The following is a 19,707-nucleotide window of genomic DNA, read 5'->3' as shown; positions in this document are numbered from 1 at the left end:
GTTGGTTGTTAACCTAAGGAAAGGTTTCTTGATAATGAACGTTTGAATTTCTCCCACTCTCTTTGCAGATGTCAAAGCTAGAAGAAGTGCAATTTTCCACGAGACAAGTTTCAAATATGCCTTATGTATAGATTAAAAAAGGAGCATCAATTGACTTAGGACAGTATTAAGTTCCCATGGAACTGGTAGCTGTAGTAGCAGTGGAAATGCTCTAAACTATCCTTTCATGGATTGTTTATTGTTTTTTTAGGAGAACAAAGAAGAGGCGGATTGTGTCAAGATCATGCGATACTGCAATCGGGTGGCGCTCCAGGAGGATCTTCTATATGCCTGCTGCTAGCATGAATACTAGTTTGGAACTCATGCTGACCTTCAGTGTTCAAAACCTCTCAGAAAACAGATCCACTCCAGATTCCATTCCAGGTTTTACTTATCAACCACTAACGCATTATGTTACTTGTATGTCTATTCCTATCATGAGCCCTGGAGAAGAGACTTTGAGTGAATCTTATTATACCTGGAACTCCAGCTTATCACTTCCAGCATGCCCATGTGCTCCCTTGCATGAATCCCTGTCATATTACAAAATAAAGGTCCAATCCTTGTTCCACCCTGGATTTTTGTTCTGCCCACTGGTTGCTTCCTGAAAGCTCTGTGCACTTCTGCAGACAGACACCCGGAGGTTGGACTTTAACTGCTCTCACCTGCACTGTGATGGAGCCTGCTCACACCTGTTCTGAATTCCAATCACCTTTTGTGACAGTGAGGTGGGAAGAGGGATTTAGGCCTGGCTTCTGCTTTCAGAACTCGTGCTTCAACTGCTGCTGCTGGAAGCTCCTGCTTTTTTCTCAAGCTGTCTGCACACCTGAATGCTTGAACCCTTGAGAGGAGCTCCTGATTCCTGCTACTGATTTTCGCTGTGTCCTGTTTCCCTGTGGCTGCCCTGAGCAGAACTGTACCATGTGTTTTTCCTTGTTTCTCAGTCTCATCTTCTTTTCTAGTCTAATATCCTGATTTCTCTATTTTCCCTGTTGGGCTTCTGACCTTGTATTCACTGAGTTGGCAGGGGTTCCCTTTATTTCCTAGTTCTGAATCTGTCCTGTCCTTGTTCTGAATTCCTGTCTACCCCATGCACCAGCGGGGCATAACTTGTTCAGTGCCTGTTGGGTACATCCTCGAGTTCCTTGCTCTGAATCCTAGTTTCACTTTCCTTGTACTAACAAGGCATTTCTTGTTCCAGTGCTTGTTGATGACAGCCTCAAGTTCCTTGCTCTCAATCCTAGTTCCAGTTTCCCTGTACCAATGGGGCATTTCTTGTTCCAGTGCCTGTTGGGTACAGCCTTAGGTTCCTTGCTCTGAATCCTATTTCCACTTTCCCTGTACCAACTAGGTATTACTTGTTCCAATGCCTGTTGGGTACAGCCTTCCCTTGATTCCTATTCTTTATTTCTGAAGCCCTGTTCATGACGCCTTGTCCTAGTCTCTCCTTTTCTGGTTGCTGTCCTGTCTGTCCTATATTCGGGTTATTCTTACAGTCTGGTTTTCTGTTCCTTTCCAAATTCAGACCACTGTCTGTTGGAGCCGTGTCCGTTTACAGTGTGACCTCAGGCTTGGTCTCCATTCCCATCAGGTAAGGGAAAGATGCATGTTGTTGTGCCCAGGTCCCTTGGAGTCTTACTTGTCTCAGTGTAATTGTGAGTTTCTCCCCACCTTGCACTCAGTACAACAATCTCTATACAGCAGGCCCCACTATAACTTTGGTGTATGATTGTTGTTAAGAGTAATCTGCTGCTGTCAGTCCAAAGGGCTTTCTCTAAACTACCAAGAGACCTCTTGTGCATGTATCAGTACACCCCTTGCTTTGATTATACTTTGGTCTTGCATAGCTCTTTTCCTGTGTTGTTTAGTGGCCTCAGCTACACCCTGAGTAGCCTGGTATCACTTTGCCTTGTCTGCTTGCTCAGTGTTACCTTTGGAATCACTCGACCCTTCCTTCGCTCCCTGAAAGACTGCTCAGTTCTCCTAAATCTCAAAATTGCCACCAGATGGACCCTGATTGAATAGTATTTAAGCCTGCTGTTTGCTAGATTTAATAAATACAAAAGGACATGATGAGGTTGTATTCTCAGCGGATGATGACCATTACTCCTGCTTCAACTAGGCGTTGTAGGTCTTTGTGGTTGCTGGAGCTCGAGCCTGAACGTAAATATTTCTACATTATTGTATCAGACGCAAATGGTTAAACTGTAGACGGCCAGGTATCAACCTGCTAAGTTCAACGGTTTGGGATCATGACGGAGAATCTCTCCATGATGCCTGAAAAGAATTCTGGGAGCACTCAGAGGAATGGCTGAATGTGCCAATGACTGGAGCAGTTCGCTGTGCCAATAATGGCGTGGCCACGCCGGAGTAACGAGGATCAAAGTGTAATGTTCTATCTTTGCCTTCCTCAGTACCATGGGGAACAGGGGAAAAGGAGGAAAGGTGTAGGCAATTTCTTGGACCTAATGATCGAAAGGGCACTTCCCATTTTCTCTGTATGTCAGAACCTTCTTCCAAAGCGTAGGCACTTCCTGTTGTTCAGAGTGCAAAACAGATCAATTGTAGGGTGACCCCATTTATAGAAAATGTAATTTACCTGCTTCTGTTCTAGTTACCACTCATGACAATCTGACACTTGACAGCTAAGCGTTTCTGCCTGATCATTCTGGCAACCTAGCAAGTGTTCCACTAAGATGGTGATCTTGTGAGAAGTGGCCTAATTTTAGAGTTGCTGAGCCTCTTCTAAAAGGGATCGAGATCGTGTTCCTCCTTGCTTGACTATATAGAACATGGACGTTGTGCTGTCCGTTCTGACTAAGACTGGCTGACCTTATAGCCTGCATGCCTAGTTGAATGGAGCTAGGCAACTGGTAAATATTCAAGGTGCTCATTCAAGTCTGCCAGGTAGTGCTTTCAACGGCTACCAAAAACCAGAGGTATTTTCTGTGCCTTTGATGAATGGGTATGTGTAAATACACACCGCGAAGTTCCAGGAAGGTAATGAAATCTCGTCCCTGGGTCATCAGGAGAACTTGTTGAAAGGTAACCAACCGGAAAGATTGTTCCTTCAGAAACTTGTTTAGTTGTCTGAGATCCAGACTCAGTCTCCACTGATCTGTTTTCTTTTTGATCAGGAAAAACTGAAGTCAAACCTCCAGTTTCTCTGTGATTTCGGGACAATCTCCATAGATACTTTGAGGAGGAGTAAGAGCACTTCCTGCTGATGCTCCTTCAGATGTAGATTATACACTTTCTTGGGTGGGTTCACAGGGGTCCACTAGATAAATTCCAATATATGGCCTTAAAGACCAATTTGCCTCACCCGTTTGTGTGATGTTATAGCCTCCCAAACAGGAGCAAACAGGGAAATTCTTTCCCCCAATTACAGAAAAAGAGATGAGAAAGGGGGCAAAGGGAGAGAGTCAAGCTCTTATCAGATTGTCGTTGGATCGTGATTGAGAAGCACTCCTCCATCCTGAAGGAGTGCCTTTGACAACAGTTATAGGGTATCCTTGATCAACCTTGAGAATAGCATGACCGTTGAATAACATTTTTGTTGAATCCTCCCTCGACAGTATCAGTATCTGTGTTGAGACCCTGCAAATCCTCATCCACATGCTACCGAACAGAGTAAGGCCATCAAAAGGCATGTCCAAAATCTTTGATTGTACCTCAGGGCGGAAGGCTGTGGACTCTAGCCAACCCTGCCTACTTAACACTGTTCCTCCTGCAAGCTGACGAAAACCCTTTTTGGAGACGACCATTGCTTCATCATTAGTGAAAAATGGGAGTTCTTCTTTAAGGATAGCTCTTGCTGTCTCCCTCTTACTCTCTGGGATGAGTTCCAGCAATGGTGAAATGTCATGCCACATCTGGAGATCATAAGGCCCCAAACTGGTAAAGCATTGGCTGACTTGATGTAGGTGGCTGCCAGAGATACTCTTTGTCTGGATTGTCTTTACATCTGCTATCTCCATCTGACGGAGCTGAGAGTGCTGTCAGTGGCGTTTTAGATCTTCTTTGAGACGCTAAGGAGATTACTGATTCTGACTTAGTATGCCTGGTGAGCCAAGCTGGATTTGTCTCTTGAGATTCATATTTTTTTCCAGGTGAGGTATCACCCCCTGAACCGTAGCCTGCTTCTTTAGCTTGAACCCTTCAGAGCAAATAAAATCGAAAATTGGTATAGCTCTTACAGGCTTCCTAGGTTTCTCTTTGAAGTCGCTCAGAAAACATTGTTGATCTGTGGGTTTCCTAGGAATATTAAACTTCCTTGTAGCTCTTTCCAAATGACAGTGAAATTTGGAAATATTATTTGTCTGATCCTGAGGGGTAGGTGCGTCATCCCATCCCTTAGAGTCACAATATCATCTGCCAGTATCATCTTGTCCTCCACCATCTTGTGGAAGTTCACCCTTTTCCTCATCTACATCCAAATATACAGAATAATTGGAGTCATTACCACCCACATCTTCAGTGGGTGACAATGACTCCAAGTTGGTGAGACCATTGGCCTTTAAACTACTTTGGGTGATTCTCTTGGAGGATTTAGACAGTCTCATAGATCACGACATTAACGATGATAATATCGTCCATGAGGTTGAGAGATATTTATCAGATTTTTCTTCTTTTTCAGAGGCTGGTCCTCAATTGAATCTGATGATTCCTTAGATGCATGTTTTCCTTAGTAAGTTGTCAAAAGGGGTGGCTGCAAGCACTGTTCCAAACAAGTCGAACTCAGGAAACTGAACAAGTCTCCCTTTTTTGAGGTGCCTTTGTGGAAGAGCTTGGAGGAGCACTTTTCACTGCATCTTCCCCTGAAGAGTGGGCATTTCATTCAGAAGGAGGAATATTCTATTTTGCCATCAGATCCAAAGCCAAACTCCTATATCTGTCCTAAGAGTTTTAGATGAAAAACGTTTACAAAGGTCACATTTGTAAGCCTCATATTTTAACTAAATAAATACACTCTAAATGATGATCTATAATGTATATCTGTTTTATGACCACAGGGTGAAGAAGCCTTGAAAAGAGAATTCTTGTCTCTATCAACCATTGTGACAGATAGCGACAGTTGGATGTCAAGTTAAAATATTTTCCTGGCCCTTAAAATTGAAGAAACACAAACAGAAAGAGCCCCATGAATTCCTGATAACATAAACTCTATGGTATGACACTGGAACTAAACTGGACGATTCATAAAATATGTCAGTGATATGAGAAACAGATTGGTGGAATTGGAAAACAGATTGGAACACTCAGAAAATATTGGCAGTACAGTCACGCAGACAACCAGGGACCCAAATCAAAGCTGACCTTGCACTGGCAAAATCAGAAGAATCTGAAAATATCTCATGTCTAAAAAAAATCTGTATTCAAGGTCTTGAAAGAGAGGTAAGGGACCTTCACCTGTAGACATTCACCGTAGGCATGTTCTCCTCTTGTCTACGAGATGATCATCCAGAGATACGATTAGACTGAGAACACAGAGTGGGCCCCTCAGCAACAGTGGCAGAGATCAAAAGACACCTTAGCAAAGTTTCATAAGTTTTTTTCAGAAAAGGAGTACAAGAAATGCTCATTCCAATAACATACATACTCTCTCCACCAGGCGCAGTGGCTACACTACAACAAAGACTGTCTTTTCTACCTATAACTGATAATCTTAGACAGGTAACTGATAAGCTACGGAAAGATGGCATCAAACAAAGGTAGTCATTGCCATTTTGCATAATGTTTGAGTTCAATAACAAGGTCCACATCTTTGTGCAACGTACAAGTGCTGCTGTGATTCTGAAACTGGAGAAGAATGGGGACAACAGCGATGAATATTTTCTGACTACTTTAACAGCTACAAATGTGCAGATCTGTGGATTAAAACCCAGGACCAGAAAAAGGAGAGATACGAGTAGAGAAGGGAACAGATGTCTCAGGACAGTGACACAATACATTTAAGCCATACATGATGTGATGTGTAGGTAGGACAACTATAGTCATGAGTAATTAGAATATGGTAAGTAATCAAAATTCAATCTTACTCAAGAGGTTAAATTGCAGATCAAGAAAGCTGGTGTATAGATAGTAGAGGGCTGTTGCTACACTTAGCATCCATAGGGTGGTCTTACCCCTGACGTTTTGCCTTTTACCTCCTGTTTTGTTGCTGTATCTTTTTGTTGGCCTTAGACCTCAGAGCACTTTACCGCTGCTACCAATGCTAAAGTGAATGTACTTTTCCTCTAAACATGGTAACACTGGTGTATCCACAATTGGCCTATGTGATTGATCTGTAAGTCCCTTGTGAAGTGGTATACCATTTACCCAGGGGCTGTAAGTTAAATGTTATTACTGAGCATGCAGCACTGATTCTGCCACCCACTTTAGTAGCTCTGTAAACATGTCTAAGGGCTGCCCTGCAGAGCCAGCATGTGCAATCTCACTGCCACCCTGACCTGCCAACTTGGCATCTAAAACCTCTTGCCCAGCCTAGAACTCCCCTTTTCTTTCATGTATGTCACCCTTAAGGTAGGCCCTAGGTAGCCCAAAGGGCAGGGTGCCATGTAAGCAAAAGGCAGGACATGTACTTTAACATTTTTCATGTCCTAGTAATGAAAGCACCCCAAAGTCATTTTTCATTATTGTGAGGCCTGTCCCTTTCATAGGCCAGCATTGGAAACTCCTTATAATACCATTAGGCTGTAATTCCTGGTCTGAGAGGAGTAACTGCATCATGTTTAGTACCATTGGAATGGTAATAATAAATCCTCTTTACTGGTAACGTCAGTTTTATTATTACTATTTTAGAAAGTGGCCATTTCACTGCCTTTACTGCCATGTGTGCCCACAGCCTGTCTCTTGGCTGGGTGGCAGCTACACTTGTGCATTCCCTCAAGACACCAACAACACAGGATACTCAACTGCATCTGCATGCATCTGCATACTGATGGGCTTTCCTGAGGAGGAGGTTGGGAAGGGCTCACACTTACACTTCAAAGGGTAGTGACCCGAGTCCACACAAAGGGGCTAATTGCCTCCCACTGATAGTCCGGAGCCGAGGCTGACCGGAAAAAGGGAACTTCATAGAAATCTTTTGTAGTCATTCCCCACATCAAAACCACTTGCTGGTATAAGTTCTGGGTCTATGATCCACTCAAAGTAGCACACTACTGGACACAAGAAAACTCTGCTGGAGTAAAGACTGCTGTGTGTCAGGATTGCTACTCTGCCAGGCCTGACTGTTCCCAGGAACTGCTGCTCTGCCCTGCTGATCTCTACTTAGCACCCCAAGGACTAATCATCTTTCCAGGGTGTCTCCAAGGGCTGGCCTCCGGTTTAATTGAGGGTCTCTGGGACATCAAAGACCCTGTTGCACCTTCAGGACATCAATGGGGCTTAACATCACTGAGAGACTGAGTGCGGCAGCCTTAGGGTGATCCCTGCTTCCATGAGCCTGCTGTTAGGTTGTGTTGGGTTGGAGTTCTTCCACACCCCCGTACCATGGAAATCAGGAGCAAGGGTGCCTTCCCCAGGGACTGTGTGACCGGCCCAACATCACCACAGAGCCTACTCACTTCCTTCATGGGAAGTGTGTGCCGAACCGACTGACGTAGGCTCGTCAACCCAGCCGCAGGAGAAAGCCGTACGACAGTGCAGCTCAGCCGAGCCACGGCTCAATAAGGGGAGCTGCTACCATAGGAATGCATGTAGAAGTACCAGTGCTTCCAACTGCCAGTGGACTCCTGGCCCTGAAACCAGACAACACACTCAGTGAGGAAGGTATTTCTGACATTCTGGCCCCTCTATGTCTACAAAGGAGGTGACAGGATTATCTGGAGGGGGAGCGTCTCCTCTAAACAAAGATTTGTTCTGTTTGAGTTAAATCCTACTTTCCGACCTGGATTCATCCAGTTGCACCCTGCTTGATCCATTAATTAACTCTGTATTGTGATAATCTTGATTTGCTAAGATAAAGAGTCTCTACTTTTTATATAAATCTGGCGTGGAGTATTTTGGTGGTATTTTCACTGTATTTGCTGAGTGCATGTTGCACAAATACTTTACACATTACCTTCTAACATAGGCCTGCATGCTCTGCACCAAGCTACCAGAGGGTGAACACACACTAATTTATGTTGGGTAGCTGACTTACCCTGACTGGAATTGTGGTCCCTACTTGGACAGGGTGCACACCACTGGCAACTAGGGACCTAATTTCTAACAGGTGTGGTAACTCGATGCTTAAAATGCTGACTGATCTGTAAGGGAGACTGTGGACATTCTTTTTCAAAAGATGATAGTTTGCTATTCATTATGCTAGTATGGCAGGTGGGTGGGGAGGCTGGGACATTCTAAGCACTTGACTCTTCAGAGACTATTCTCAGTAGACAGTTGGCTGACAAGGGTCTTTTTTTGTAACTGTGTTTGTACTGAATAGCATACATTATCCAAGTACTCTTACTGAATGTAAAGGGCCTTAACTCATCCACAAATAGATTGGCACTCTGCAATATGAATATCTACATTAGGGGAACACACAAAGGTGATCTGTCTTCCACAGACCCATTTACTAAATATGCAAACTTGGAATGAAACATAGACTCTACTCAACAGCACTTTACTTCACTGCAATCACAAAACACAATGGGATGGCCATCTTCATTGGTAAAAATGATCACCTTCAAATTATAGACAGTAAGAAAAATAACATAAAAATATTCTTATTATTACAAGGATCCTTAGATGCTTGCATATAACATTACCGATGGTATATTGCCCAAACACTGGGCAAGATAACTTCCTAGTAGAATTCATATTACTTTAAGACTTTGCTAAAGATGGACTGTAGTTGCTGGGGACTTCAACCGTGTGCAAAGTGGAGCATGGTACACTGAATAAAGGGAGGGGAACAATTCCCAATTAGTGAATTAGCAGAATGGGAGGAAAGGGAATACCCGTCTTTTTCATAAGCTCAAAGTATGCATACTCAGGCTGATTACATTATAATTAGCTACGCCCTAGAACTTTAGTTCCAAGCACTAGCACAGGATTGATAGTAATCTCAGATCATGACCCAATTTCTTTGATGATGGATATCATTCTGGCACAAACCAAAAAAAAGCAGGACTTTGGTGTCTTTCCCAATCCCTTTGAAAACCCTGGTTCCAAGAAAGGAAAGGAAGCAGAGGTACAAAACAGAATACTTTAAACTCAGTGAGGAAAGTGATGTGGCCATATGCAGAGTATGGGATATATTTAAATCGGCTATGTAGGTACACTTTCAGCTTTGGTGGGCAACATTAAAAGACGAAACCTAGAATGCAAAAACTAGAAGTTGGACTGAAGGAGACACCTGAGCTTAAGATCACTTCTTAGTGGGAGAATTATACAAAGCACATTAATGTTTTGTTTTGAAGAAAGGGCCTGTGACAATGATCTCCTCTCTCTCTGCCCTGGATGGGGAGGACTGATATTATAACTGATACTTTAGAATGATAATTCATTCAACAGCATTATATCTTTAGGCATTACCGATAAAAGCTTAAGTGGATTTCTGAGGCCCTCCAACAGGCAGTAAATTGTTTTATCTGTAACTGCCCCTACCACAGAGTACCAACAAGTTTACTGCAATGCTGAAAAAAGGGAACTTTAACAAGGGTTAAATAATTCCTCAAGTCTAAGAAAGAATTTTAGCATTTGGACCACTGTTCTCTGCACAGCTACTCAACAACTACGTGTGAAGAAACATTGCGGAAGAGTATTTTTCCTCTTCAGTTTCGATTTTAAAGTCCATTGTAAACACCTTGCAGGCGTACGCAAAGAAGTGGGAAGGAAATATACCAAGAAAGAATGCAGAAGGGTTGTAGAGAGACATCTACAAAAGTTTGGTAAGCATACAAAATAGAGAAATGCACTACAAGATTCTTTACAGTTTGTATTACACTCCATTTAGATTACATAAAATAAACCCAACAGTAATGTCTGACTGTTGGAGAGGATGTGGGCAGGAAGGTCTTGTTTGTGTGGTTTGGGTGCCTAAACTGTAATTTTAGACTGGAGCAAAAGATGCATTTGGAGGGACTTTGGGTGTTCCTTTCCCCAATGAACCAGGTATACTGATTATAGGATTAAATTTAGATAATTTGGATTGCATCTTGTTGGTCACTGATATGGCAATGTCTTGGAGGGCTAAGCTGGCAACTACATACCAATGGAAAAATAATGAGCCCTCTTCTTTGACTCAAAGGCAGTGTAGGTAATGGAACACGCTAGCAATGAAATGTCTGATTTATAACACAAACTGGGCTTGCCCGCCACACCTTAAAGCAATGGATGTGTTTATTTCAAAAAGCAGGATGCTAATGAACACTGAGTAAAGATGTTTTAATAATTAGAGAAACAGTCACAGAAGTGGATAGTTATGAGTGTTACTCATTGTGCTTTTATTAATATTAACCTATGGATATCGTAATCTGTTTTTGAAGGACGGTTATCCTTGTTGAATGTGTGGCACTCTGTAATAATAAGTTTCATTTACCCTGTTTATTTGATTCAAGACCGATAATGCAAAATCAATAGCAATGTGCATGTCAGACCCTTAGGTCTTATGAAGCTTGCCATCAGGTGCATGTTTCACGCACACAAATTAACCAATTCAGTATTTAGGGGTATACCTTTCATCTAAAATAGTATATGCTTATTGCCATGTTAATGGTACACTAGTCCAATTTAGATGCAGGCAGATCATAGGTTTAAACACGACAGAGACTACTCTGTTTTCACAGTGATCAACTCCTTCCAACGGCACTGTGGTGAACACAGGGTCATTGGAGGCAGACCAAATTTCACTCACATAATTTAGATGGGTGGTCACTGCCCGTCAATGCCAGGAAAACCCGGCAGTAAGGGGCAGTGGGAACTGCTCCTTTCCATATGAGAGAGAATTGCCTTTTACATTTTCTAAAATAGAATCCCATTTCAGGATTTTCTTTTTGAAAATAAAAAAAATAAAATTGTCTGGTGCAGGGCTAAGTCACACTGACAGAGGGAGCCCTGCACCAAACAGTGAAATGCATTTATAGAAACCACAGTGACAGTGGTTCCCAGCAATGCTTTATAAAGGACCATAAGCTTGGTGGCCATTCATAAATTTGGCGGGCGGTACCTCTACCAGTGCGACGGAGTACTTTACTCCATCACCTTGGCAGAACAAGGGGCCATCCGCATGAACATAATTTGTACCCTAAGTGTTATTTAGGTGTTTATCCTTACTTTGTTTTTTAATAAGAAAAAATGTATTTCTATGTTTGTACTTAAAAGAAATTCAATTAATCTGGTGAATTTTGAGACTGTGGCAGCTACTTCAAATGACCCATCTAGTAAAAGCTTTCACTTCAACATTTAACTGCATACACTCTGGCATTATCTAACAAGGGCCCATTAAATGTGTGGCACTGGTAATGCCAAAGAGGATTCCCCAGCATCAAAATGTTTTCCTTTTAAAATGCACAGGTGAATATTTTTAAGTAGAGGTGTGTGTGAAATTGTATTTGTTAATTTAAAGTGAAAATAACATATAGAAGTAGATATTGAAATGTCTGCAAGAAGGACTAATACTCAGAAGAGATAGCACATAGGTTGGAGTTATTGATGCTTGCTCCCAACACATGGTGAAACTTACAAAATTGTTGCATGTTTTGTTAGTGTGAAGGCACAGGATTCTACCACCAGCCCTGTTCCTGTTTATATTTTAGAGAACCTTAAATTACTCCTGCCCATATTGTACTTTTATGTCAGTGATATTTTCAGAGCTTTTGCTTCTGTTCATAAGCCAAAACTCTAGCCAATATTAGGAGGTGGAGGAGTGCAGCGCTCAAAAGGGTGGGGCGGGTGCTGGGTGCAATGAAAACCTTGGAGTACAAGAAAGTGCAAACTTGATTAACACATGCAGATCACATCAGCAGCATTTCATACAGGTAGTATAAGATAGACATAAGCAAATCATGTGTGTCACACACACACACACATACATGTAAACATGGGTGCCAGTATGTGCACTTCCAGAGTGCATGAGTGAATATATGTGTTGTTGTTTTGTGAGCTTAGATGCTTTGAATTGTCTTGTTTTGCTCTCCCCATGTATATAACTACTCTATCAAAACAAATCTATTGGGTTTGTCTGAGCTTATTAAGACGTGACAGCAGAGATGGAATCAGGATCAGGCGACTTCTAGTTTGCCATACTGGCCTTTCAAAAGTACAAAGTATTCCTGACATATGACTCCTTCACAGCCATACTAGTCTGCCACAGGTGTCCCTGGTATGTAACTAACTCTACCTCAGCCCTATCGGCCTGCCAGAAACAGAAATGTGCTTAACATTCAGTCAGACACATTAGCTTGATAGAAGGGGTATCGGGCACAGGCCTGACTCTACACTACAACAGCTCTATTGATCTTTCACAGCTGCCCCTGACATTTGACTAACTGTAACAAAAAAAACGTCCAGGCCTTGCAGAGGTGCATCCTACATGTGATCCACTGTGGTCCAGCGCTGTGGCCTGGCCCATAAGTGGGCATCACAAATGACTGACTCTGACCTGTCCAATAGCCCTGTGAGAGTTGAGAGCCTATCATGAATACCTGATGTCTGACAGGCTGTGTCCAGCCTTACTGGTCTTTGAAATGCAAGCCTGACTTTTGATATACTGTGCCCCAGCCCTGGTGGCCTTTAAAAGGTGGGCCTAACAGGTGATCAATGCTTCTCAGTCCTGCTGGTCGGTCAAAGATGCAATAACCACCCTGTTGCTTGTCACATGTGTGGCCTAGCAACTGGTTAATTCTGATCCAGCCCCACTCTCTTGTCAGAGAAGTGCCTTGCATGTGACTGACTCTTCGCCAGGCTTTTTGGTCTACACAGAAAAGCATCAGGCATGTGAATGATTCTAGCCTTGTCATTTTGGCTGGAGGAAGAGGGCCACAAAGGGTGAGAATGCACAAAGCCAAGGGGAAAAGAAAGTCAGTTTCATGCATTCAGACATTTCTGAGCAGCTGCTATTTAAGTTCACTGCTCATAGTTGCCAACTCAGCAAAACCAAAAGCAAGCATTGTCCTAGCCCAAAGATCGGGCATTGGCCTCCAACCTTTTGGCTTTGGCAATTGTTATTTTGTTCTCTCATGGCTCTGCAAAACTTTATTGTTGGAAAAACTGCCTGGCTCTCAACAATCTAAAAAAAACATTGGCCAAAGGGAAAAATGTTTTTGTCTCAAAAGAGCACATGTTACTGAAGTAGTCCCTAGCACCGAAGAGAACTACTTTGAATGTGGATGTGCTCCTTGTGAAACAGCAGAATTCTCCAACTCACAGTGAGGACAGCCAATGACTGAAGTGGGCTGACCCAACCCAGGATGCATGCTAGAGTGAGTGGAAGAAAAATGAGAATAATACCAAAACAAACTAATGGATGAAGTCTAGCTGAAAACCTCTATAATGCTATACATGTAATTTTGGTGAAATCAAAATGTCTTGGCTAACACCAATCCAAAAAGAAATCGGTTTGGTGTTGGCTGTCAGCCTATTTCATTTGCTAATGCGTTTTTGTAACATTGTTGAAAATCTTTATTACAAATGGATAGACAGGATTTAAAAAGATAGATGGAGAGACATGCAAAGACGGTCAGACCGGGAGGGTTGTGTAGATAGCTAAATAGTGTTTCCTAGCTAGGTAGAAAGATAGCTGGATAGACTACTACACAGTTAAATAGATATTTAGAATAAACGTAACAGTTTTAATTAGTATTGTAATATTTGAGTGTCTATATGAGCACAGCATACAAGAGAATGGAAAGCAAACTAAAGGGCAGTACAAGCAGGACAAACAGACTAAATTGGTTTACAATATACCTGTCGTCCTAAATTCAAATATGTACCAACATGACATACAGGAGTCCAGGTGTAAATGCACTTGATTGTGTGCATACTAAAGAGAGGAAAACTCTATAAAGAATAATTCTGACTGTACACAATTGAGAATATTGTGAAATAGCAACAACTAGATAAACAAGGCTACTCCAAAAGGAATTTACAACAGTATTAGCAAATCTTCATGTGTCAAGAATGACAGTTAAAATCAACTGGTTGCTGGTGAAGATGATAAACGACACAATGAACCATGGCTGAGCTGAAACTATCAATAACACCAGATTGCCCTTCTCTGTACAGCATATGTGAGCCCTGTGAAAACGTTAAAGCGGTCGCTAAAAAATTGGGTATACTGGGTGGGCAAAGAACGAATAAATAAATATAGAAATAACATATTTTGATATATGGTGTTTGTAAAACATTGAGAGACAATCTAGAACATGCAAGTTCAGGGGTTCCTCGTCTGTTTGTATACTCCCAATTCCAACTCTGGGAAGCTTATTCTTGGTGATGTGTGAAATACCATGACAGATTCTGCTAGGCAAGCTCATTATACACATGATTTCTTTAGTTATATAACAGGGTTAGGCAAATGCCCTGACCTCAGTATGAACATTTACAAGAACACTGACTCCTTCACAACCAGAAAAAAAAATATTTGTTGATTGCAGGCCCAAAGTCATTTCATTGTTATGCCCCGCTTCTTGCCACCTTTACTTGCATAGTATGTACTAAAGAAATGGTATGTGTGTGTATATATATATATATATATATATATATATATATATATATATATGTGTTTCCACAATCTTTCTCCACACGAAGAATGCACCAGGCCAGTTTCACAGCGCTATGAGGCATTTTATTTCATTTTCAAACAAACTAATGTTCTTCCCTGACGCGTTTCGGCTGACAGCACAGCCTTAATCATAGGTGCATCGTTTTTCAAAAAGAATAACCACGTGATGAAATCAACCATGCTTTTATATTGTGGCCTTAAAGTCACAGAATCTCTTTGTTGCAATGAGTGCGCTTAATTAATGTCACTTGCATAGTAGTCTGATTTTTAGTGGATCAAAGTACATTGTCAATGTGATTATCCCACGCGGAGAAACTCTGATGGTGATTAAGTTGAAGGAGCCGGATCTGCCCGATTCTACTGCTAAAGAAATGAACAGGTAGGGACCGAAGAAAGAATAGAATACTAATTAAGCATGTACATGTGGAATCGGGAAAGGGAAGTGATAGAGATATCGATCTCATTCACTGATTTACAGCTCTGTGAGGCAGGTAGGTGAAATGCAAGCCACTGAAAATTCTTTAAAGCATTAATGAGGCCAAGAAACACAAGGAGCAGCTGTAGTCTGTTGATGAAATGGGTTTCAAAGTTACGTGTATAATGAAAATGAATATAATGAAGTTTGCTACCAAATATTATGAAAGTAAGAATATGACATTACAAAGGAATATGGCAACAGCGTGGGATAATCACATTGACAATGTACTTTGATCCACTAAAAATCAGACTACTATGCATGCGACATTAATTAAGTGCACTCATTGCAACAAAGAGATTCTGTGACTTTAAGGCCACAATATAAAAGCATGGTTGATTTCATCACGTGGTTATTCTTTTTTAAAAACGATGCACCTATGATTAAGGCTGTGCTGTCAGACGAAATGCGTCAAGGAAGAACATTCGTTTGTTTGAAAATGAAATAAAATGCCTCATATCGCTGTGAAACTGGCCTGGTGCATTTCTTCGTGTGGAGAAAGATTGTGAAAATGGATAGCGAAGGTTCTCCGCCTTCGCAGCACCGGGGCCTCCCTATTTTCAGATTAGGCTCTCAGCGGAGAAACTCTGAGGGTTATATATATATATAGGGAGTAAGTGGATTGAATGTCTTTCTATATCGCTGCATTTGTTTGTTATTTATTTAGAATTAGAAAACTATTTAAACATGGTTTGAAACACTAGTGTTTTAAATTGCATAGGTAATCTAAGGCTTAGTCTGTTACATGTGTATCAACAGAAAAGGATTAAAAAAAAATAGAAAAGGAGGTGTGGAGTTGAGCAGAGGTAGATTGCATACTTTTTCAGAAACAGCGGGGTATATTGTTAGGATTTCCAACTCTAAACATAGTTCACAAATGGGATCAGACTGACATTCTTAATGATACTGGTGGAAGTTCTCAGCTCTAAACATAGCTCACAAACGGGAACAGGTTGACATTTTTAATAATATTGGTGGAGATTTACAGTTAGCATCGTAAACTGACTCAAATACTACACAATTAGAGATATAGCAATCTTCTGATTATTCCATCTGAGAGAAAACAATGGCAGGCCTTACCATGTTTATCACCTTTGCCCATGGAATCCAGGGAGTTGGTGAGTAGTCTCTGGAATCGATTTGGGGGTCTTGAGTTCACCTCCAGACCTGCAGCAAGCTTGGCTTTATTGGCACTTGTAAGTCTCTTCAGGTTGACAAGCATATCAGGGTGATCCTTCCTGAAATGGACATTATGGAAGTGATGGAGGTGCCCATCGCCTGCTCCCAGATCTCCACCAGGGTGGAGCTGACCTGGATTGCTCCCAACCCCCAGCACAACCTTCCTAAACCCATAAAGGTTTAGCTGGCGGATAAAGCTGGTGAAATTGGTGGTCTTAAAAAGCTCTGTGGCCTCGTCCAGTGGCTTGGAGGGGCAGAGAAGCTCAGATTCAAAAAGCTGCTGGTCGATGATGACACCTTCCCCGCGTGAGTCCCATCGGATAGACTGGTATCGAGGGCTGTTCACCAGGCGCCACAGCTTTGCAGGGAAATTGTTGGGGTTGATTGGGGTGGAAAGGAGAGCATCCTCAATCTCCATGGCATTAACTGTGGGGTTTATGACATGGCAAGACATGTGTTGTGGACACCTGCTCCTTCTGAAAGCAAGATGGACCGGAAAATAATGTCTTAGGTAAGCCCAGAGAACACAAATGAAGCAATGGCAGAATAGGTTCTATGCTCCAAAACTATTATGGGAACTTCTGCTGTGGAAAGAAATAGGAGAATGTGTCAGTGTGTTAGTACCTATAATTACAAAGATACAGAAACCTTCAGGTTCAGATTAGAGTACCCCCAGGTTGTCGCTCCTATCTGCTCTCAAACACCTACTCCCAAAGACATCAGTGTCCTCTGACTGCCGGGTAGAACATGCACTGATCTCACTCAATGATCTTCAAAACTAGAGTGGCACATCTTACAGATGTAAATCTCCTTGACACGTTTGTTTTGTGCTATTACACTCTGTCACTTTTAGTATAGAGCTCATAGGCCCAGTTTGTGATCTTATACACTTCCTCAATTTAATCACAGACTCACATTCCCATACTAAGCAATATTTCGCTTTAACACCTAGTAACCTCCAGGTTAGTCCAATGCAAAATGAACCCTAGAGAATTTTGAGAGCTGACATCTTATTTCAGGCTTTCAAACCTTGTGTTCTACAGCTCTAGCTCCACCTGATTTACAGTTCTACTACATCTTTATCTCGTACACAGGCCCCAAGGGATGTAAAGTTCTGATATGCTCAATCTTTTGCTGTGGTGCACAGCAATCTCAAATTCTGAAAAACTGTAATCTAAAGCATCCCTTTGATCTCATATTCTATCACACTTTTGTCTCAAAATCTGGGAGTAGCTGGTCTCGGCTTCTAACATGCTAAATACTGTCTACCGGATGAGAATCTCTGGCACTCCTTTATTTAAAAGTGTTAAATACACTGTTATTAAAGTCAGACCCTTCTTGATCTTTAGGTCTGACCCAACCTGATCTCAAGTTATAATCCATCTGATCTCATGCTTTGGCAAATTGACGTTCCGATGCACATTCCTCTCAAGACCCAACATGTTCTAATCTGAAATTCTAAAACATTTTGTTAATCCCTTCACAATGCAATCTCAGGCAAACTGCAACCTCATATGTCAAAACTTGGAACTTCACATAGCAAGTTAAGAAATTAACTAACCTCACTGCCTACCTTCTTCTATTATCACATCATCTGATCTCAAGGTGTGATACACTATGTAGTCCAGTTTAGAGACTCCAGATCTCAACTTCTGCTACCCCTAGAAGTAAAGAGCAAGAACACATGAGATGTCAAGTTATGACACATCTTAATTTGACAGGCTGACACCAAGCGATCTGCAAGTCTGGCACCTTCTAACCCTATGATTACAGGCTCTAGGACCTCTAATCAGAAACTCTTAAAACACGATTTCAAGCTATGACACTGAGCTCTGACGTCTGTAACAGTCCTACTCAGATGCACTGGAATATCTTTTTTCCCCAGGCCTGACAATATTGGTCTCACGATCATACCGACCCTAGCCTAGGACAATTAACTACGCTGGGCTAACCCTCTGCATCCCCGATTTCAAAAACAAACCCTATTACCAAGCACCCTGCAATCGGTTGACACCTCTCTTTCTTCCGTGTTCTTGCGCGACTGCCCCTTCGGACCCTCACCTTGCGACACTCTGATTTCCCCTATATCTTCCAGCTACGGCCTCCTGGGTCCCACCCACCGCTCGATGGAACCGTTACTGCGCATTCAGGAACCACCGTCGGCGTTCAAATTCTAAACTCCAACCAATCGTGCTTCGAACATGGTAACGTGCAGAAAACGGGCAAGGCCTCCGCGCGATGACAGTAGGTGGGGCTGCGCGTCAAACAGGGAGCACGCGCTCGTGCTTCAGGAAGTGTGTAAAACGTTTTGTCTCTTCCGTTGTCCCAGCTGTTGAGTAGAATCTTAATGTAGTGCGTGTTTAGTGCCCCTGGCCATGCCCGCCGACAGCGGCGAGACAAAGTCGTACTAACCGTGGAGAGCTGGTATGAAGTAGCGTGTGAGGTAAACTCAATGCGCAGTGGAGGGGTAGAGTGTGTAAAAGACACTTATTATTTCCAGTCTTGATCTTTTCGCGCTGCACTTATTTTCACAAACATTAAGGTAGTATAGTGCTAGCTAGTGAAATATCGCAGGTTGCCGGAAAAGACAAACAGGGTCTAGTTGGGACCGGAAATAACACCTAAAACAAATATCCACACTTGTGCATACCAGCATTTTGTAGAACATTGCTTGTTAGTAGTATCTGAAGGCTAATTTTGTGATGCATTTCGCGTTTTAAATATTTTAGGGTCTGTAATATTGACTGAGACTGACAACGTCATTTTTGGTCTTCATTTACGGTGCAAAAGGCCTATTGGGGCCTAACCAAGAACTTACAATGGTCTTAAGACCCTTCCGTAGCTTACTATCGATTGGCTTGTCACTCATGCCGCTGCCTCTAATTCGATGGGTTTCCTTGCCCATTTTGTGTTTATCCCTCCTCTGGACCATAGCCTCTCTAGTCATTTGATTGGATGACTTGTGTCTTTTCACTGCTCATTTTTAGGGAGCTACTTTTGTCTGGTTAAGCACTCCAAAAGAGTGCATTTGTTTTACAGCTGTCTTGTGCCCTTTTCTGCAGCCTCCATGCATGTTGCGCCTTCCTTCCTGTGCTTCTGCCCTCGCACTGTTCTCTCCGTTTCGTGTTTCTTTTCCCTTCTTCTCTGTTGCATTTATCTTAATTTCCCTATGATCTTTAAAAAAAATGGTGAGTTCTGCTATTTGCTGCCGAGCCATACTGTAGTGCATTAACCACGTTTGTGCTTAAACATGCTTTATTTACTGGTCCATATGGTGACTACAATCTTAGAGTGGAAA

At 42.2% G+C, this 19,707-nt stretch overlaps 1 protein-coding gene across 1 annotated transcript in view; it reads right to left on the bottom strand.

Annotated features, from left to right (window-relative positions):
- Positions 1 to 16,827, bottom strand: part of HSF5 (heat shock transcription factor 5) — a 333,431-nt gene extending 316,604 nt beyond the window's left edge. Inside the window, exon 1 of the mRNA XM_069226508.1 lies at positions 16,333 to 16,827. Coding sequence (XP_069082609.1) covers positions 16,333 to 16,827 — 495 coding nt within the window. The remainder of the gene's footprint in view (positions 1 to 16,332) is intronic.
- Positions 16,828 to 19,707: the final 2,880 nt, after the last annotated feature.

The sequence above is a fragment of the Pleurodeles waltl genome, chromosome 3_2, assembly GCF_031143425.1.
Source record: "Pleurodeles waltl isolate 20211129_DDA chromosome 3_2, aPleWal1.hap1.20221129, whole genome shotgun sequence".
In the NCBI taxonomy this organism is placed as follows: Eukaryota; Metazoa; Chordata; class Amphibia; order Caudata; family Salamandridae; genus Pleurodeles; species Pleurodeles waltl.
The sequence above is the reverse complement of the archived record's forward strand: the minus strand, read 5'-3'. Positions and strand labels throughout refer to the sequence as shown.